The sequence below is a fragment of the Phocoena phocoena genome, chromosome 15, assembly GCF_963924675.1.
Source record: "Phocoena phocoena chromosome 15, mPhoPho1.1, whole genome shotgun sequence".
Taxonomy (NCBI): domain Eukaryota; kingdom Metazoa; phylum Chordata; class Mammalia; order Artiodactyla; family Phocoenidae; genus Phocoena; species Phocoena phocoena.
Window position 1 is genome coordinate 77,029,337 of NC_089233.1, and position 20,289 is coordinate 77,049,625.

General features: G+C 56.2%; 1 protein-coding gene and 1 pseudogene across 1 annotated transcript in view; one reads left to right on the forward strand and one right to left on the reverse strand.

The window, feature by feature from the left end:
* Positions 1 to 19,459, forward strand: part of BCAS4 (breast carcinoma amplified sequence 4) — a 59,643-nt gene extending 40,184 nt beyond the window's left edge. Inside the window, exon 5 of the mRNA XM_065892968.1 lies at positions 19,337 to 19,459. Within this exon, the coding sequence (XP_065749040.1) occupies positions 19,337 to 19,459 (123 nt within the window). The remainder of the gene's footprint in view (positions 1 to 19,336) is intronic.
* On the reverse strand, positions 11,000 to 17,992 carry LOC136134594 (ferritin heavy chain-like; annotated as a pseudogene).
* Positions 19,460 to 20,289: the final 830 nt, after the last annotated feature.

A 20,289-nucleotide genomic window follows, 5' to 3' on the forward strand; every position in this document is an offset into this window, starting at 1 on the left:
GGTGTCTACTACAGAGTCTGGAGGGTCAATGCCCCTTTACTAAGGGAGGGAGAGAGGGGGCTGATATCACAGCAGCGGGGATTGGCCTGGAGAGCTACGGGCTGTGCTGAGCAGGCAGATGTGAGGGCTACAAGGGCCCAGGGCTGGCCACGAGCTCTCTTCTTGAAAGGGGCTGGTTCTCCCCAGAGGCAGTGCCGGCAGAGGCACTCGGTGGGGCCCTCTCCAAGTACTCTCCATGGGCATCCTTATTTTCTGAGGATTTGAAATTTCCTCAGTCTTATGTGAAGTGTTGACAAATGCAGCTCCCAATACCCACTTTCTAACCAGAGCACATCACTCTCAAGATCACCCTTCCTAGAGCGATTCTGCCCTCCCAGGTCCCCATATCATGGCGCAGGCCTCTCCCCTTTCTCACAGTGTGTAGACCAAACTCCTGCAGCACTTGGAGAGGGCGTAGTTGAGAGCATGGACTGGACTCAAACCAGGGTTTTGCACCCTCGGCGCTGTTGACATTTGGGACCAGACCATTCTCTGGGGTGGGGTCTGTCCTGTGCATTGTAGGGTGTTTAGCAGCATCCCCGGTCTCCACCCACTAGATGCCGGTAGCACCATCCCCCTGGTTGCGACAATCAAAAAGGTGTCCAGGGCTTCCCTGGTGGCGCAGTGGTTGAGAGTCCACCTGCCGATGCAGGGGACGTGGGTTCGTGTCCCGGTCCGGAAGGATCCCACATGCCGCGGAGCGGCTGGGCCCGTGAGCCATGGCCGCTGGGCCTGCGCGTCCGGAGCCTGTGCTCCGCAACGGGAGAGGCCACAACAGTGAGAGGCCCGCGTACCACAAAAAAGGTGTCCAGAAGTTGTCGAATGTACCCCGGAGGCCCGGCTGCCCCAGGTTAGGCGTCACTGGCCCAGATGAATGACCGCTGTCAGAACCAGGCAGCAGCACGTAGGGCTCATCATAGCCGCCTCTTGGCTTTTGCTTGTGTTCTATGACTATGGAAAATTTCCGGAATAAAACATTTAAAAATAAATGAAACCATGGGCTCTGGAGCCCAGTGGCCCTGGGTTTGTACCTTGGTGGTGTTGCTTGCTAGCTCCGTGGCCTGGAGCAGGGTCCCTGCTTCTCCTCTGTGAAATGGGGCTCACAGGGGTTCAGGTTGAGGGTTTGGATGTGCGTGATTCCCTTTCTATTTGGTGAACTTCTGTCAGGCACCTACCATGCCGTGGGCCCTGTTCCAGGTGCCGAGGCTTGTGGATCACAGAAGGAGGAGCCAGGTGCACGGAGAATGTCTACACAGCAATCGCCGTGCTTGAGGGCCCTGGGCTGACCTCGGTGCGCGTGACCCAGCCTCTGCTGGCTGCAGTGAGGTGGGCTGCCATCACTGGCCTCATCTTATAAAAGACAACTGAGGCAGGAAGAGGCAGAGTCACTTGCCCACCGTGGGCTGGGGGAGGGAAGGGGAGCAGCCAGGATGCCCCCAGCTAACTGGCTCAGCGCCTGCATCTCCCAGCATTCCTCTGGGCACCAGAGGATGCAGAAGTGATGAGACTGGTCCCTGCCTGAGCTCTAGGTCACCCGAGAAAGTAAACGCCCAGAGGCGGGCGTTGCAGCAGATAATTATGAGGTGGGCTGCATGCTTCTGACTCCTGTGCATGACAGAAAAGGGGATAAGAGTGGGACTTCCCCGGTGGTCCAATGGTTAAGACTCCGCACTTCCACTGCAGGGGATGCGGGTTCGATCCCTGGTTGGGGAACTAGGATCTTGCATGCCGCGCAGTGCACAAAAAAAAAAAAGTAAAAAGGGAGAAGAGAGGCCAGGAAAGGGCTGTGGCAGGGGACAGCATGGCCCAGTGCGTGGCACCAGCTTGGCACTGGGTCGCACGGCATTCCTGAGCGAGGCAGGGCCGCACAGAGGACAGGCAGCTCCCATCAGCGATTGCAGGTTCCGGGTGACGTGATGAGTGGAGGGAGGTGAGTCCCTCCTTAGTGCAGAAACCTGTGTGATGCCTGCAGCTGGAGTTGCGGCATCTGGAGAAAGTGTGATGATCCCTTTAATGCCTAAGGGGCCTGGGAAGTTCTTGAACTTGGCTCCATTCGTGGTCAGCTTTCTGCTGGGAAAATAAACCACGTCTCATTAAGCAGTAAATTCATCCAGGTCCGTGTTCCAGCTGATACCATCACACCTTGTCACGTTGCCAGACGGAATGTCAAGACCAAAGTTCCCATTACTTGGAGGGTCCTAATAATTAACCTGGGAAATTTAGAGAGGGGGGAATCCTGGCTTTTACATGGAGTAAGAAGCCAGAGCAGGGAGGTGGCTGCTTCAGGGCCGGACATCACTGAGCACCGCTTGGGAGGTGCCCATGGTTACCTGGGCTGGGGATCTCAGCACTGTGGCCCTGGCACTGCCTCTTCCCCTCCCGTGTCTGGCAGCTCTTTGCTGGCCTGGACCTGGTTCCGGAGGCCACGGACAGTGCCCCCAGGAGTGTGTGTGGGGGGGGGGTGTGGGCAGGAGGGGCTCAGATGGCAGCAGTCATTGCTGGGAGAGAACTCAGAGGCCACAGGCCAGGGGGCTGCTCGCAGGGCTGGTTGCCAGCATATCTGTGCCCGGTGTGGCCCCTCGTAATGTGTCACTGGCCAGCAGGCATTACTGAGCATCTGCTGCGAGCCTGGCCGCCTGACTGAGGGTGAGCCGTGCCTCTGAGGGGTTGAGAGGTGTTCTGGGTAATCCTTGAGGCTCCTTGGGCTGGCTTCCGCAATTGTGATTCAGTTTAAGTGTTCATGTTTCGAAGCGGAATGCATTTAATACTAAAAACGCAGTGTTACAAAACCGTACACTTGGGCTGTTCACAAGCTAATGACATCGTTTAAAAGAATTCAGGGGGCCGTAATAATAATGAAATTACCCAGCGTTCATTGAGCACTTCCAGTTTTCTAAGCACTTTGGGTTATTTGGGTAAAACACCCTATGAGGTAGAAACTATTATTAGCCCTGTTTCCAGATGAGAAAAATGAGGCACAGAGAGGTTAAGTGACCTGGCCAAGGTTACACAGCTAGACAGAGGGACCACTGCCGTTTACTGTGCTGGAGGAAGGGATCCTCCTCTCAGCACTGGCAGCCCCACGCAGGGCTTTGGAGGGATGTTAAGAGTGCAAATCCAAGGTCCTCTGTGACCCCTGTCCGCACGCCCACCCTCATTCCCACAAGCAGCTTGAGCACAGCACTTCGGCGGGAATGGCCAGGCGGTGGGAAGCCGCTGAGGCTTGGCCCCTCGGCCCCTGGAGGCCCCAGAAAGTGAGCTCGGCCTCCACCCCAACCCCTGTTTCTGGTTCTCTTGAGAGCCTGCGGGGCGGGAGTTGGGTGGACAGCGTGGCCCGTCCTGCAGGGTATCGCCCTGGCTTCTCTCCCTCCGTACCTTGGGCTTTTGCTCCTGGAGGCCTAGAGAGATCTTGTGCTTGGAGGACAGCCCCGCCCATCCCCCTCTGTACTGCGCACATACCGGCCTCTTCCTCCCACTACGGTCCCCTTAAGTCCTTCTTGGCTGCTCGAGGAGCTGCCACGTGTGCAATCCCAGCCCTTTACCCTTTCCTTCCCCAGCCCTTGGGCCGGGCTTAACTCCTTTGATGCCAAATCTCCACCCACCACCCCTCTTTTCATTCATGTACTCATTCATTCATTCACTCAACAAATACTTATCATCTACCATCTGTATGAGCCCGGTGCTGTTTCAGATCCTCGGAACCCAGGGAGGACAGAGAATGTTCCCGCTCTCCAGCAGCCGATAGTCTAGTGTAATATATAAAGTGTCCCGGGGAGAAAGAAAGGTGAAGGAGGGCAGGGAGAGGTGGGTCTGGGGGCAGGAGGTGGTCAGGGAAGGCTTCGCTGAGAAGGTAACGTGGAGCACAGCGATGAGGTGGCTGACGCCCTGGGGGAGGTGGCGAGGGGAGTGTACAGGTGTCTTGGGCTGGAAGGGGAGCGGTGAGGCCTGTGGGCGGCGTGTTGGAGCTGGAGGTGCAGGTCAGGGTGGGGGGTCGTGGATGGAGCAGGGTGTGGGGCCCAGGCAAGGACTCGGCCCTGGAGGGTTTTGAAACGTGGAGGAAGATGCTGGCACTGCAAGGGTGGAGGTTGGGTGGTTGCAGCTGCTGGGATGGTCCAGAGGGAGATAGATGCTGGTGGCCTGGGCTAGGGACCAGGGTGGAGGTGGGGAAACGCGTGTGTGTCTTTAATTGAAATTCTTTACTGAGGCAATTATAGATTCACAGGCAGCTATAAGAAATAATACAGAGACAGCGCCCTCGTACGCTTTGCCCAGTTTTCCCCAATGGTAACATTTTGCAAAACCGTGGTACAACGTCACAACCCTGATATCAACCTGGATACGATGTGTTGCTCATACTGGGATGTCCCCGGTTTTACCTGGACTCACCTGTGTGCGTTTTAAGTTCTATACAGTTGTATCCATTCTGTACAGTTTTATTTTATTTAGGCTCCTGTCTCCTTACTCTGGACTGTCCCAACCCCACAGGGATTTCTCAGGTCCTCTTATGACTACCTTCACCCTTCTTCCCTCAGCCCTCGCCCAACCCCTGGCAGCCACGAATCTGTCCTCCATGTATAAAATTTCGCTATTTCCAAAATGTTCTATAAGTGGAATGTAACCTTTTGGGATTGGCTTTTCTCACTCAGCGTAATTCCCCGGAGATTCATCCAAGTTGCCTTGTGAATCGAGTCCGTCTGGATGCCTTTGCAGGTGGAGCCAGGGTTGGAGTGTGGGGTTCAGGGCTGGAGGTATCCAGCATGGAGCCCGAGGCCTTAGCTCTGAGGCTGAATGGGATCACCCAGGGAGGTGGAGTGAGCACTTACCGATTAAGCGTCTGCTGTGTACCAGGTGCTGTTCTAGGCGCAGGGGATGCAGCCATGACTGAGAGATGGGAAGAGGTGCCTGCGGAGGCCTGGGCTGGATGGGATGGGTTGGGGGCACCTCAGGATCTCTCTCCCTCTTTTCTCGCTTTGCAGCCAGGGAAGGTGGGGACCCCGATGAGGCCAAGAGCTCCTCCCTGGGGTGGAGGGTGCAGACGAGAGGTTTCCAGGAGTCCTGAGTAAAGTGAGAAAAGAGCAAAGTGTTGCCCCTCAGGCCAGATGGAGTCCGTTCAACAGAGACTGACCTGTCTTCTGAGACGGCCTTTGTCCTTTCAGAATATTGTTATTTCTTTGACACAGGGATGGGGTTTAAGGCGGGGTGAGGGTGGGGAGTCTTTCTGTGTCCCTGCGTGCACACTGACAGGGTTCGGGGCTGGAGAAGCCCTGAACCCGTGGACCGACTCCCCAGCTCCCAACACAGTCCACTCCCTGCGCCCTGGTCCCCACTGCTGCCGCCGCCTCCTGGCTGCCTCACTTTTCTGTCAGGGCTACTCATCGCTTCCCTCTCCTTTCCTCTCTTATTTCCTCATTTTTCCCTCTCTCCTCCATCTTTTTCCTCCTCCTTTTCATCCATTTCCCCTCTTTCTGAATCCCCCCCCCCTTATCTGGTTTCCACATCTCTATCGATTTCAATTCTCTCTCTTTTATATTTTTCTCTCTTGGGTTTTGTCTGTTGGTCGTTTGTTTCTGCCTCTACCTCCCTTTGTCTGTGTCTCCTTCTCCTGCTCTCATTACCTTCATCTCTGTTTCCACCGAGCTCTCTCTGTCTCTCCCTCTTTTCCTTTCTCTCGCTCTCAAACGTTATTTCCCAGAGTTTGGAAACCATCCCTTTCCACGCTCAGGGGGCCCAATGGATGAAACGTCCTGGTCCGACCAGGACAGCGCATGAGGTGAGTTCCTGTGAAGGGGCTTCGTGAAATCAGTGCCCGGGCCCCTGGGGCTGCAGAGATGGGATTGGTGCAGTGACGGTAACCGTCCGAGGCTCACAGGCCACCCGGTGGTAAAGGACGGGCTGGGGCTGAGACCAGGCTGGAGCTCTGAGGGCACCGGTGTCTGAGTCAAGGGTGGATTGGGAAGGGCTCCTGAGGCCACCCAGATGCCTGGAGTGGGAGAGAAGGGAGACAGGTGACAGTCCGGGCGTTGCCTCAGAAGCAGGTTCCTGCAGTCCTGGGTGAAGAGTCTTTCTGGGCAGGGGCGAGAGGTGGGCAGCTTCTGCACGCCTGCTGGTCCCGGTGGACGCCTCTGTTTTTGCCCTGTTGGCTTGTTTATTTAATGGAGAACAGCTGCCCATGTTTGGGATCCCGACAGAATGGTCGATTGTGTCTGTGTTTGCTTTCTGCTTCCCAGAGCTAATTGGTGCTATTTCTAACGTCCTTTTGTGGAGTCGACCACCTTCGAGGTCAGCCAACAAAACCTTGAGGATTCTATCGATAACCAGCACCAGAGTGAGAAATGTACGGCTCTGCTGTGACAGTCGCCAGCTGCTGGGCCCTGGCCGGCTGTTGGTGTGGGCTCACGGACGTGAATGTGGAGAATCTCCGTTTGACGGGGAGCCCACTCGGCTGAGCATGCCGCTGGGCATGGGCAGCTGGTTTGTTGCCCTGGCCTGGAAAAGGATCTTCCTTTCCCTGCTCTAAGCCAAGAGTATGACAGTCCCGGCTCCAGCCAAATCCATCCACTGCTGTCCCCCCAAACTCTGCCATTGATCCTGCGGCCACTCTTTGCCCCGTGATGTTTTCTTAGCCGGGAGCGCTGGCTCCACGCTGTGCACAGAGCCGATCCTGAGTGACCTTTCTGAGGATGGCGAACACCGTTCCCGGTTTGGAATCCACCTCTGTCACCACGACCCGCTACAGAATTGGCGGGTGCGGAGCAAAATGAAAATCTGGGGCCCCTTTGTCAGAACTTACTAAGAATTTCAAGACGGTAACAGCAGAGCATCAGACCAAGCATGAGGCCGGCCCTGCCCGTCACTTGCAAGCATCATGCTTCGAGTGGGTCTTAAGCTTGCTGCGTCTTAGTCTCCACGTCTGTAAAATGGGATTTACAGTCCTATCCTCTGCACAGGATTGTCATGGACAGTGACTGAGATAATATAAGGTTTAGCTGCCATCATTATTATTATTATTATCAGTGACATCAGTATTATTATTTAATAGCTCATTATCTGTGTTGTTCCCTTCAGTGCTTCACATATGCTGCCGTGGATGAGTTTTATTTTCTTATTTATTTATTTATTATTATTTTTTAAATATTTATTTCATTGCATGGGGTCTTAGTTGTGGCTCCAGGGCTCCTTTGTTGCAGCACGGGGGCTCCTTCGTTGTGGCACGTGGGCTCCTTAGTTGCGGCTCATGGAATGCATGCAGGATCTAGTCCCCTGACCAGGGATCCAACCCGGGCCCCCTGCATTGGGAGCGTGGAGTCTTATCCACTGCACCGCCAGAGAAGTCCTTATTTATTTTTAAATGACCTTTTATTTTGAATAATTTTAGATTTGCAGAAAACTTGTAAAGACAGTACTACTGAGGGCTTCCGTGCCCCCCTTACTCCGTCTCCCATATCCTGTCATCTCGCGTCACCTGGAGAGCTGTCAAGACCAAGACCCCACATTGGTCCAGTACCATTCACTGAACACCAGTCTTTGGATGTTACCAGATTTTTCTTCTTCGTCTGTTGTCTGTTCCAGGCTCCCGTCCAGGGCAGTGCATGTCTTTTATTGTGTGCTTTATTGATTTATTTAGGCCACGCCACACGGTGTGTGGGATCTTAGCTCCCTGACCAGGGATCGAACCTGTGCCCCTGCAGTGGAAGCGCAGAGTTCTAACCACTGGACCGCCAGGGAAGTCCCCTGTGTGCTTTTTATTTATTTATCTATTTTTAATGATTATTTATTTAGGCTGCATCGGGTCTCTGTCGCGGCACACGGGATCTTCGTTGCGGCGTGCGTGCGGGATCCAGTTCCCCGACCAGGGATCGAACCCGGGCCCCCTGCATTGGGGGCGCAGAGTCTCACCCACTGGACCACCAGGGAAGCCCCTACGTGTGCTCTATTTTTAATGTGGGTCACAGACCTGGCCAGGGTGGGGTCACCAGCCTTGAGCCACCCCAAGACTCAAGAATGGGTCCGACCAGGCGTCCTCAGCCGGAGACGTGATTGTCCTCGTTGGTCTCAGGCTCCGGGGCCCTGACTTGGCGAAAGGCCAACCCCCAGGCCCTTCCTGCTCTGCCTGGGGTGGTGAGAAGATTCGTCCGTTTCCCGTTGCCTGAGTGTCTCCTGTGCACCAGGCTCCAGCTGCTGCTGGGGCCCTGGCCCTAACAACTGGCTTGGTGCCCGTCCCGATGGAGCTCGGCCTGGTGGGGAGCTGGGTGGTAACCGAGGAGAGAGGTAAACAGGCTAGGCTCCACAGTGCTGCCGTGAAGGAGGGAAGGTGACACAGATGCAACTGGGCCTCCCTTAGGAGAGTCTGAAGGAAGGAAGGAACCAGCAGAGGAAGACCTTGTGGAAAGGCCTTGAGGGGACAGCAGGTGCCAAGGTCTCCCGTCAAGCAGACCCTGGTGAGATCCAGGAGCAGAAAGAAGGCCCCAGGCTGGAGGGTTGTGAGTGATGGGAGGTGACAGACGGAGTTTGGAGAATCAGGCTGGATCATGTGGATCTGGGGTCAAATCCCCCCAGCTCCAAGGTGGCAGACAGCTGGCAGACAGGTGGCCACAGCGATGTGGCCGGCGGACCGCACAGGCGAGAGCACGCAGCTCCTGGAAGGAGGGGCCGCTGCTCAGTGCCGGTTGCCCATCACTCTCCAGTGGCCCAGAGCTTGAGATTTTTTTAAAGGGAAGCTTGAAATCCTTTTGTTAAAGAGAAATGGCATTTCATTCAAAAGTATGAGAACACCAACAACCAGACAACAGTGCTAGTAAACTTAGCCCAGTGGAAGCCAAGCAGGACCCGCCTGAGGACTGCTCACACGTCGGGGACCACGGTGGCAGGGCCCGAAGGCCTTGTGGAGGAGCGGGACTTACTGGAGGATCAGACTTGTTTTTTACGACGGCCCCTCAGGCTGCCACGTGGAGAATGAGTTGAGGGCTAGAGCAGAGGCTGGGGGACGGGGTGGCAGTGGCGAGGGGGAGAGGGATAGGGGAAGAATTAGCAGAGGGGGTTGAGGATGGGCTGGATGTGTCGTGGGAAGTTGGGTGGCCCCCAGCTTGCCGGTTTGGGCAACCTGGGTTGACTGAGGTTCCGGTTAGTGGGTGGATCCACAGTGAGTCAACTGACCCCTGAAAGCCTCAGTTTGCTCGTCTGTAAAGAGCCTTTGTGATCTTCAGATTTGAGTCTCTGGAATGTAGCAGGTGCCCAGTATACATATAAGGCCATGGTAATTAGACAGGTACACTGAGTGGCCAGGTGATGAGAAGCAAAGCCCAGGTCAGACACCTCCCTCCTCCAGGAGATGGTGCTGGGAGGGCAGAGGGCCCGGGGCAGTGGGCAGAGGGGCCAAGGTTGGAGAGATCAGACTCCGGGTCAGAGACCTAGTTCTGGAGGGGGCTGTGCCATGACTCTGCCTACCTGGTGTCCTGTCTTTCCTCCTAGACCCCATATGAGTTTGAATTTAGTAGCCAGTATCTTGGCAGAACTTCTGGGGCTCCTTCTCTGCTGGTTTCCGTGTTAAAGCTTTTCGTCCAGCTAAAAGCCGAATCCACGGGGACCTGGAAGCCGTCTAGGGCTGCTGCCGGGGTCAGCACCGCCTCTAACAAGATTACACTAGCTTGTCCCTGCTGCTGGGGTTCCCCCTGGGTAGGGGCTGCCCCATCTGGGAGCCCCCAGACCTGTTCCTGTCGCCAGGGCTGCAGCAGCCTCCCGCTGCCACCAGCAGCCGAGGTGACCGGGACGGCAGAGGCAGGGGCAGGAGGGCAGCTCCCGTGCAGCCACCGTGAGGCCGGCAAGCCCAGCCCTTCCGGCAGGAGCGGACACGCAGGGCTGCTTAAGAGAAATGGGAGGGGCTCTGCTCCCAGCTGTCAGGATGGAAGCCTGGGGGCCCTGGAGCAGACACAGACGTTGCAGGCAGGACGGGCAGGCGTGGTCTGAGGCGCAGAGAGCCTGTGAGGGGGGCCGAGGAGGGAGGCCAGGACCCGCGGTGAGGGCCGTGCGAGATGGCTGAGGTGGGGGCCGATGCCAGGAGCTCAGAGGAGCCCGCTTGACTCTGTGTGACCCTGGACACGCGGCCTACGCTGTCCCCTCCGAGCCAGCTTTCCCCTCCACAAAACGGCCCCATTGCCATACCTGCCTCCCGGGCCCTGGAGTGCACTGGAGGGGACCTCGGGTATAGGGCAGCAGCCGCTGGTCTCGGCAGCGGCCCAGGCGGGCCATCCCCACCCCAGGGGGCCTGGGCCACGGATGGGAAGCGTCCAGCTCCTCGACAGCCCCACGGTGACGTGAGCCTGGAGCCGCTGCCAGCTCAGATGCCCGCGGGGCTCGGCAGGTGCTGCGGACAAGTGAGTCAGGCCTGGCGGGGACAGTGGCAAGCCTGACAGCACATGCCCAGTGGAGAGGGGCCAGCTGGACGCACCCCGCAGGAATATGGGCCCAGTGCGGCCAGGTAGCTATATTGTTCAAGAGAAACAGGAACTTGATGGGTTTTTTTTAATTTTATTTATTTATTTTTTTTGCGGTACGCGGGCCTCTCAATGCTGTGGCCTCTCCCATTGCGGAGCACAGGCTCCGGACGCGCAGGCTCAGCGGCCATGGCTCACGGGCCCAGCCGCTCCGCGACATGTGGGATCTTCCCGGACCGGGGCACGAACCCGTGTTCCCTGTATCGGCAGGTGGACTCTCAACCACTGCGCCACCAGGGAAGCCCTTGGTCTTTATCTGAACCATCCTGGTTCTTCCATGTTGGCAGGCAACTCTTTTTTTTTTTTTTCCTGGGTACCAAATTACTTTATTTGAAGGAATGGTACTAAGGAAAGGACTTGTAGATGTTTTGGTACAACTTACAGAAAAGGTAAAGGTAACCCAGACGTGCATGCACTGGCTTGGTGACGAGGGAGGTCACCCCTGTGGCTACGGGAAGCCAGCCTAAGGCTTAGCTCTCATTATCACTATTTCCCAGGGTGTGGTTGTCAAAGAGATACTGTGCCATGCCAGATTCGGGGGCCCCCATCGTGCGCAAGTTGGTTACCTGGTCACCCAATTCTTTAATGGATTTCACCTGCTCATTCAGATAATGAGTCTCAATGAAGTCACACCAATGGGGGCCATTTTTCTCCGTGGCCAGTTGGTGCAGTTCCAGTAGTGACTGAGTCACACTTTTGTCCAAGTGTAGCGCACATTCCATTGCATTCAGCCCATTCTCCCAGTCATCACGGTCTGGTTTCCTGATATCCTGAAGGAAGATTCAGCCACCCCGTTGGTTCTGCAGCTTCATCAGATTCTCAGCGTGTTCCCTCTCCTCACGAGATTGGGGAAGAAAGTATTTGGCCAAGTTCTTCAAAGCCACATCATCGCGGTGAAAATAGTACGACACGGACAGGTAGACGTAGGAGGCGTAGAGCTCCAGGTCGATCTGGCGGGTGATGGCGGCCTCCGAGCCCTGGTGGTAGTTCTGGCGCACCTGCGAGGGGGACGCGGTCGTCGTGGCGGGCGGCCGAGGTGAAGCGGTGGCGGGGACCTTGGGGCTGTCGGAGGGCGCTGTGAGGTGGTGGCGAGGGCTGGCTCTGAGCGGCCGGCCGGAGCGGGGGACGAGCGCCAGGTTCCCTCCAAGCGCTTTTGAAGCAGGAAACCGCGGCGACTCTCCGCGAGGACTCAGGAGACTCATTTTTAAATTTGCATAAGCCCATCCAGTCATGCCTGCGGGCCAGACGCTACCCAAAGGCCGCCCGTTTGTGATCTCTGAATAGGCTAAAGGGGGCGCTCCCGAGGGTCCCAAGGTTGGCAAGCAGACGTTGGAGGGACATCCCAGGTCCTGGGCGAGAGCTCAGCCCCCAGCCCCACTCAGCCCCAGGGCCACCCGTGTCCTGGCTCAGTGCTGGGGCAGGGCGGGCCTGGGTTTGAATTCAGCTCTGCCAGTTCCCAGTTGGGTGATCTTGGGCAAGTGTCTCTCTGAGCCTCAGTTTCCCCTTCTGGAAAATGGGAGTAGGGACACCTGCCTCTCTCAGCGGCTGTGGGCACGAATGGGCCGGGAGCCTGCAGGGCCCACCAACAGGCTGGGCACTCAAGAAGTGCTCACTACTCGGTCACTGGTTGAAGCGAGAGAGGCCGGGGGCTTGGTCTGTGCTGATGGACGGAGAGTTTCTTCTCTGTCTGCTTCCCTCCACCCCGCTCCCACCCAGTAGAATTTTTTATTTTAGAATTAGAGACAAGTTGCTATGATAATACAGAGAGTTCCCATATACCCCTCACGCAGTTTTCTGTATTGTGAACATCTTGTTTTACCGTGGTACGTTGTCGCAGCTAAAGGACCCACCTCGATACACAGCTGTTAACTAACCTCCGTGGTTTATTCAGATTGCACTAGTTTTTCCCTAATGTCCTTTCCTGTTCCCTACTATATTTAGTTGTCACGTCTCCTTAGCCACCTCTGGCTTATGACGGCTTCTCAGACTCTCCTTGTTTTTGATGACCTTGACAGTTCTGAGGATTATTGGTTAGGTATTTTGTACACTGTCCCTCAATTAGAGCTGATCTGATGTTTTTCTCCTGGTTAGACTGGGGTTATGGGTTTGGGGGAGGAAGACCACAGAGGTGAAGTGCCCTTCTCATCACATCAGATCCAGGGGACATGCTGTCAACGTGACGTAGCACTGATGATGTTAACCATGACCCTCTGGCCGAGGCAGCGTTTGCCAGGTGTCTCCACCAGGCTGTTACTCCCGCCTCCACCCCCTCCTCCCTACTCTACTTTGTGGAAGCAAGTCACCGCGCGCAGCGCCCACTCAAGGGGAGTGGAGCTCCTGGAGGGGGCAATGCGTACGTCAGTTATTTGGAATTCCATTTTACCTTTTGGAACTATTGTGAGATCTACAAGTTTTCACTGTTTTGGTGATCACTCCATTTCATCATACAAACAACCTGGGCTGAGTCCTGGCTCCACCCATTTACCACCTGTGCCACCTTGGGCAACTTGCTATTAACTGGAGTGTTGGTGAGAGTAATAGCACGTGTCCATCAGGCTGTGTTCGGCGGCATAACAGAAACCTGACTGAAGTGGTTTAACCAAATAGGGTTTGTGTTTTTCCTTCGTGTGACAAGAAGTCCTGAGTGGCCAGTTGATTCTCCTGGCTACTGCCCTACCACCCTTAGCCAGTGGCTTTTGTCCTCATGGTCCCAAGGTGGGTACAGCACCTCCAGCATCACTGCTGCGCTCCAGGCAGGACTCCAAGAAGTCGACGGTATTATCCTCATTTTACAGAGAGGAAAGTGAGGCTCAAGAGGAAGAGAAACCCTCGAAGCAGTGCTGGAGGGTTAGAGATAATGTATGCAGCTTGGGCCACAGGAAGTGTAGTTGTTGTTTTCCCAGTAGGATGGGCCTCTCCCAAGTCCCCTGGGGCTGGAGGTGCCTGCTAACCTGGGGGATGAGGGTGAGTCTCTGGCTACCTGAGCTTCCACCCATGGTCAGCCTGAGGCCTCAGCCTCCCAGAGGATGACCCGCACTTTGGAACCTCAGAACCTGGCCCACACGTGGGACAGCGGTGTGGCCTTTCTTTTGAGGTGGGGGATGCTTAGCCAGGACAGGCTGGAGTTGCAGTGATGACCCAAGAGCAGCCAACCAAATAATACTCCGGCCTGGGGACAGTCAGCAAGGCGGGCCTGGGCCTAAATCCTGCATCCTATGTCTGGTGACCTATCACTTAGTGCCCACTTCCATGGGAGATACAGAGATGGGTTTGTCATTCCTGTTCTATTTAGGAAGATAGATTTAATTCTGGGGCAAACTGAAAAAAACAAGTCTAGCCTGCCCCCATCTTTGTAAATAAAGTTTTATTGGCACGCAGCCATGCCATTACTTTACACGTTGCCTGTGGCTGCTTTGGTGCTGGGAGGGCAGAGCTGAGTAGCTGTGACAGAGACTATGGGGCTTGCAAATATTTACCATCTGGCCCTTTGCAGAACAAGTGTGCTGACCCCGGCCTGAACAGAAAGCAGTCCAGGGAGATTGGGATTGACATATATACACTAATATGTATAAAATAGATAACTAATAAGATCCTGCTGTATAAAAATAAATAAGTAAAATTAAAAAAAAAAAAAAAGAGAAAGCAGCCCAGGATCGGGAATGTACAGCTGGGGCTTCCAAGAGGGAGATACGAGGCGGGCTAGGACTCACGAGGAGCCGTGCGGGATTTCTGGGGGCAGGAGTGGGCAGATGGCACAGGCCCTGAGGTGGGTGGGCAGACAGTGATCCGACTGGGGGGCTTCAGAGGAGAGACCCTGAAGCCAGGCTGGCCTGAGGCTCCCCCTTGCCACGTGCTTCAACAGCCATCTGGGGGCTTTGTCAGGAAAGGAGCTGCTTGGTGGTGCAGACAGCCCAGAGGGCCAACCCCGAGGCACCCACCACCGGAAGCGGCAGGTTCCAGAAAGGTGACGTGGCCCCGTGGGCCCTGGGGCCCACAGGGGAGCACCCGTAGCTCCTCTGCCCAGCCACCGGGAGCTTCCAGATCATCTGATTTTCCAAGAGTAGCTAGCTGGCAGTCTGGTTTTCCTGAGAAATCTGCTGACTTTTTACATGTTTGCAGTTAATTCCAGTTTTTAAAAATCATGCAGCCGACCAAGTACACACATGCATCTGGTGTGTGGGCTGCAGGTTTGGGAACTCGGGGGTCCGGGGTGGAAGTGAGGAAGATGTGGGAGGCTGTGTAGACCCAGGAGAGCATGCCAGGCCCAGCGCCCCAGCTCCAGAGACCCTCCTCCAGCTGGGAGCCCGGGCTGATGGGGGCGTGGGGGACCGGGAGGGAGGGCGGCGGAGCCCTGGACCTGTGGTGTCAGGTTTCTGTGCCTCCCATCCTGTCCCGCTGGTGGAACCTTCCCGCCTGCAGGCGAGGGTGGGAGCCTGGAGCAAGTACCAGGGAGTTGGACAGTCCTCCTGGCTTACCTGGCCGCCCCTGGAGAAGACCTCAGTACCAGCTGCAGGTGAGGGGGGAAAGGGGGAGCTCTCTGAAGTCCCTTCTGAGATTCTCCAGGATTTGGGTTCGAGGCAGGAGCCCAGTAGGGCGATGGGCGGGGACTGGACCTGGAGCCGGAGAGGCCTGAGTGAACCCCGGCTCTGTGGTTCCCTGGCCCCTGTGACCTCTGCGATGGGGACAACTCCTCCTGTTGCAGGTCATCCTGGGTGTGAGAGGGCTGGGTTTCCTTGGCGTCCGGGGTGCCTGCGACTGGGGCCTGGCCTCCGGCGTGTGGTCCTGCTTTACCCTGACAACATCTGGGGCCTCAGGCTGCTTTTAGCCTCACACGCCGGCCCTCATCTGCCGATTCCGCCACTGGTTTCCAAGCGCTTCTCCGCACTACTGTGGATTTATTCTTTGCTTTAGGCAGGAGGCTTGGTTGCAAGTGACAACAGCCCAGGTCACCTTGGCTTAAGCAAAGAAGAGAATCCCGTGGTCTCAAGAACAGGAAAGGTCCCAAGGTGATACTAACCTCAGGCAAAATTTGATTCAGGTGCTCAAATGATACTGTCAGGACTCTGTTGCTTCCCCTCCCAACTCGGCTTCCTTGTGTTGGCTTCACTCTCAGGCAGGCCCCTCAGTGTGTCAGAAGTGACTGCCAGGCTCACGGGCGCGTCCTCACTGGGACCTGGGAAGGGGGGACGGGGGCAGGAAGCAGCCCTGTCCCAAGAGTCAGAGTCCCAAGGCTGCTTCTCATTGGGTGAGCTGGGGTCACCTGCTCACTGCTGGACCAATCACGGCCCCGATGGGTCAGGCCTCCTCTCACTCATCCTTCAGCTGTGGAGGTGGGCAGAGCAGCTCCACTGGGGAGCTGGCAGCAGTGATTCCACAAGACGGCTAAGATGCTGATACCAGAATGGGACGTGGAGGCTGCACAGGCCGAGATAACATCCCACGCCCTTCCCATGCCCACCCACTCTCCAAGAGCAGCATTTGGGGCTGAAGTGGCCACATTCGGAGCCCCCTGGCTCAGCTCAGGGCCCCCCTTCCTGGCTGACTGCAGGCCCAGATCTCCAATGAGCTGTGAGTCACTTTCCCACAGATTTTCCACGTGCCCCAAGATGTTGGCAGGGGCTCGGTCCAGGGCCAGCATAGAGCTGCACCAGCCTCTGTGGCCTTCCTCGCCACCTTCCTGGCTGGGGGCCCCTTTGAAAAGGGAAGCAAGCTTGTTTGGAATGGCTCATTCTCCTGGGCCCCTGTGGGGTCCTGGTGAGCACGCGTAGCTGCTGTCTAATAATCCACAGTGCCGCCTGGCTGGGCGCTGGCACAAGGCTCACCTCTCCCTGCGTCCCCCTTCTCCTTGCTTTCTGAGTGCAGGAAGGACGTTTCCACTCCATCACCAGCAAAGATGCCACCACTGCTTGCATTAGATCTCACTGGAACTCAAGATACGATTATATCTAAAGCTGCTAAGGAGTCTCAGGATTACTTCTCCTTGTTTCCTTCATAATTATATTGATTTTCTCCTTTTTCGGAAGCCTGTCTCCTTCAGGGAGGAGGCAGAAGCCCCATCCCTGTTGGAAGAACCATTTGACAAAGAACAGGGAGTCCAGAGGCCCAGGATCTCCAGGAGAGGGACACCGGCTCTGGCCATGCCTGGCCACTCACCCTTGGGGCCCGTGAGGCCTTGCCTGGGTCCTGAGATCAGGAGAGAAAGGAACCTGTCTTTTCAGGATCACCAAGTGTGCTTTGGCCCCCAAGCCTTGTGTCAGGACAAGGGAGCTGGTCTTTGAACTGTCATTACTTGAATCTTGCATTTTCTAGATATCACAACGGCCAGTTCTCAGGAGGAACTGGGTGAGGATATTCTAAAACGATGGCTTATCCACAGACTGCATCCCTCAGGCTGTGAGATGCATCTTGGGGCTCGTTTCCCCGTTGTGTTTTGGTCACAGCGCTGTCAGAGGACTCAAGTCCAGCCCACAGGGGTGGGTGGCAGCCCCGGGAAGGTGCTGGGAGAAGGGGGGACAAATGCGTCCGAAGTATCCCCCAAGCGGGCTGAGCCGAGTGGCTGGCCCGGGGCCGGCTGGTTCAATGTTCCCTGTGCCCTTTTGGGAGGCAGACCCTTGGCCAAGGTGAATTGTTTGTCCTGGCTTTCCAGATGCGTGGAGACTCAGGGAGGTAAGCGGGTCCCCAGACACCCGAGTGCGGTCCACCTTATCTGAAGCCCTTTTGTGGTTTCCTTCTGCAGCAGAGAGAGGGCTGGGGGGTGCGGTAGTTCAGGGCTTTGGGGCTCAGACATTAGAATCTGTTCATTCTCACCCCAAATCCAGCCACTCTCACCTTTAAGGGATGCCTACCTGCAACAGCTTCCACTCTGGTCCCGTTTCCCCTACAGTCTAGTCTCTGCTCTTTCTAAAACACTTAGCTCACACACACACACACACACACACACACACACACACACACACACACACACACACTCTCTCTCTCTCTCTCTCTCTCTCTCTCTCTCTCTCTCTCTCTCCCTCCCTCCCTCCCTCTCCCCCTCCCTCCCTCCCTCTCCCCCTCCCTCCCTCCCTCTCCCCCTCCCTCCTCCCTCTCCCCCTCCCTCCCTCCCTCCCTCCCTCCCTCTCTCCCTCTCTCCCTCTCTCCCCATCCCTGGTCTCTTAGGATAAAGTTCTTAGCTCAGCCTCCAGGAGCCCACATCATCTGGCCCTGCTTTGCAGCATCATCCCTGTCTACACTCTGACCCGGCCTGACTCCAGACTGAGCTGCTTCAGTGCCCGCGGCCCACCACACCACTCAGCACTGTGCACAGGGTGTCCACAGCCTGGACCACTGCACCTCCGGCTACCCCTCCATGCAGCCCCTCCAGCCGGGGGGTTGGGGTCCTAGGTGCTCAGCCTCTGAATACCTCCTGATCCCTCCAGGATGAGATGGGCCTCTTCTGGGTTCCAGGGGCCTTGGTGCTTCATCGCACGTTGGTGGTGTTTTCCTATTGGTTCCTTTTTCTCCAGATAGAGAGGGAGGCCCATGATGGCTGGGGATGCGTCTACTTCACAGCTGTGCCCTCGGCCGGCCCTGGGCATTCAATGAGGTAGTGGTTGAGTGGACAGATACTCGGACAGGTGGGAGGTGGGTAAGGCACCTCCCGGAGCGTAGTCTCCCCCAACCACCCACGAAAGGGAGGATGGTCACGGTGTCACTGTGGGGAGGAAGCATGGGGGTGGGTAAGTACACATCCAGTGCAGTGCAGAGCTCGTGGACGGGCTGGGCTTGGGGGAGCTGTTATTAACTACGGGCTGGAGCCTGTGTGCTGGCACCTGTGACTGTAGCTGAAGGCTGGGGCATAGCTTGCTCTGGGCTGAGCGGGCAGAGGTGGCCTGGAGATCAAACAGTAGACGGAGCTGCGGGGGAAGGGCAGAAAGGTGGTGAGAGGGACCCCAGGTGGAGATGTGCAGAGCCCTCCTCCCTCTGCACCCCTGGAGCCCCACACTCCTGCCCCGGAGCCTAGCAGACCCTCCCTCCTCTGAGCAGGTCACAGTTATTGGGATCGGCCCTGGCTCTACGTGAGAATCACCTGAGAGCTTTGAAATACCCCGATGCCCAGGCCACACCCCAGACCAACGACATCAGACTCTGGGGGCGGAGCCTGGGCATAAGCATTCCATAAGTCTCCCAGGAGGTTCCCTGTGCAGTCACATTTGAGAAGCACTGTTTGAGGCCGTCCTCTGTAAAACTGGTTTGACCTTGAGATGCCTGGGTAACCCGCAGGGTTACTAGAGCTTGAGGAGGGTTGCTTGATGCAAAATCTCCCCTCCCTAACCTCCCTGCAACAAAAATCCACACCAGAAATAAGTAAGCACTTCTTAAAATGGTTCAATTAAAAAAAACAAAGTAACACATGCATATGGCCCAGCCTTCAGGCAGCACAGATGGGCGCACATTCAAAGAAGCATCGGCCCGACCCCAGCTTTCCCAGGGCCTGGCCCATGGCGCTGTCTCGGCTCGAGGCCCTTCTTGGCACGCGGTGGCACAAGGTACACCTGGCTTTCTCAGTCATCCCTCCTCAGAGCCCGGTTCTCTCTAATGCTGTGGAGGGCTCCGTGGACACGGACCAGCCCTGCCAACCTAGCTCCCCACCACGTTTCAAATGGGCCGGCTTTGGCTGTCACAGGCAGTGTCACCAAAGTATCATGGAGTCTTTGGTCAACTGGGCTATTCTCCCTGCAGGATGAACTCCTGCAAGTGGAGTTCTTGGGTCTCAGAACAAGTGGCTTCACGAGGCTGATGGGGCACCTGGTTTTCTGTCATTCCAGAAGCTGTGGACGCCGGCGGCCCCGACCTTCGAGCTGCCCGCGTTGTACAGAACCGAGGACTATTTTCCTGTGGACGCCGGGGAGGCAACGCACCGAGCCCCCAGCTGCCAAAGGCGTCTGTGAGCCCTGCGGTCCTGCCGTCAGGGACGTCGGGAAGTGAACTCTGTGTGCCGCGCAGATTGTTCATTTTGTTTTGTTTTGTTTTGTTTTGTTTTATTGTTGTGGATGCGTTTTCTGAATTTTCCCCCTTGCTTCACATGGGCCCACAGAGTCTGGAGAAGCATTTAGAACCCACAGGTGGGCAGTGCCTCAGATGAACTGGAGAAGGCCTTCTCCACTGGCGTTTGTCCTGCCTGGTGTTCTGGACAAGGTGGTCACCCAGGGGGATGGGCTGTGGGGCCTTGGATTTCCCTTTGCCTTGGAAGGGCTTCACACAGACGTTGTGAGGGGCTCGCGCGGTGCCCCCAGGGTGCGTGGCTCCAGTCCATGCGTGTCGGCCGGTTTGTGTGAACCCCAGTGCCCACTGGCCCTGTGAACCGTCTCAATAAACGTGTCCAGGTCTCCTGGGTGTAAATGTTTCCTTGATGGGTGCTCCTGCCACTGGCTCAAGCCTGATCCTCAGAATCTGCTTATTATGAAGCCCCTCGCCTGAGGGGAGGGTGCAGCTGGCCTTCAGATTCCCAGCAGAATGCAGAGATCATTCAGATTCCCTGGAGTCCTCCAAGGTGTGTTTGCTTTAATTTCTTCTCATGTAGATGAGTTTCCTGCTATTGTTCTGAAATGTTGGATTCCTCACTTTGGTGATGGATATTTCTAGTTTCTGGAATCCCTCCCAGAGCCAAGAAAACACACACACACACACCTGTATTGCAGACCAGCATTTGAATTTCAAGGAAATCTGACATCATGAATCTAGTGAGATCGTGGTAGCAAAGCAAAAAAAAGAGTAGAGT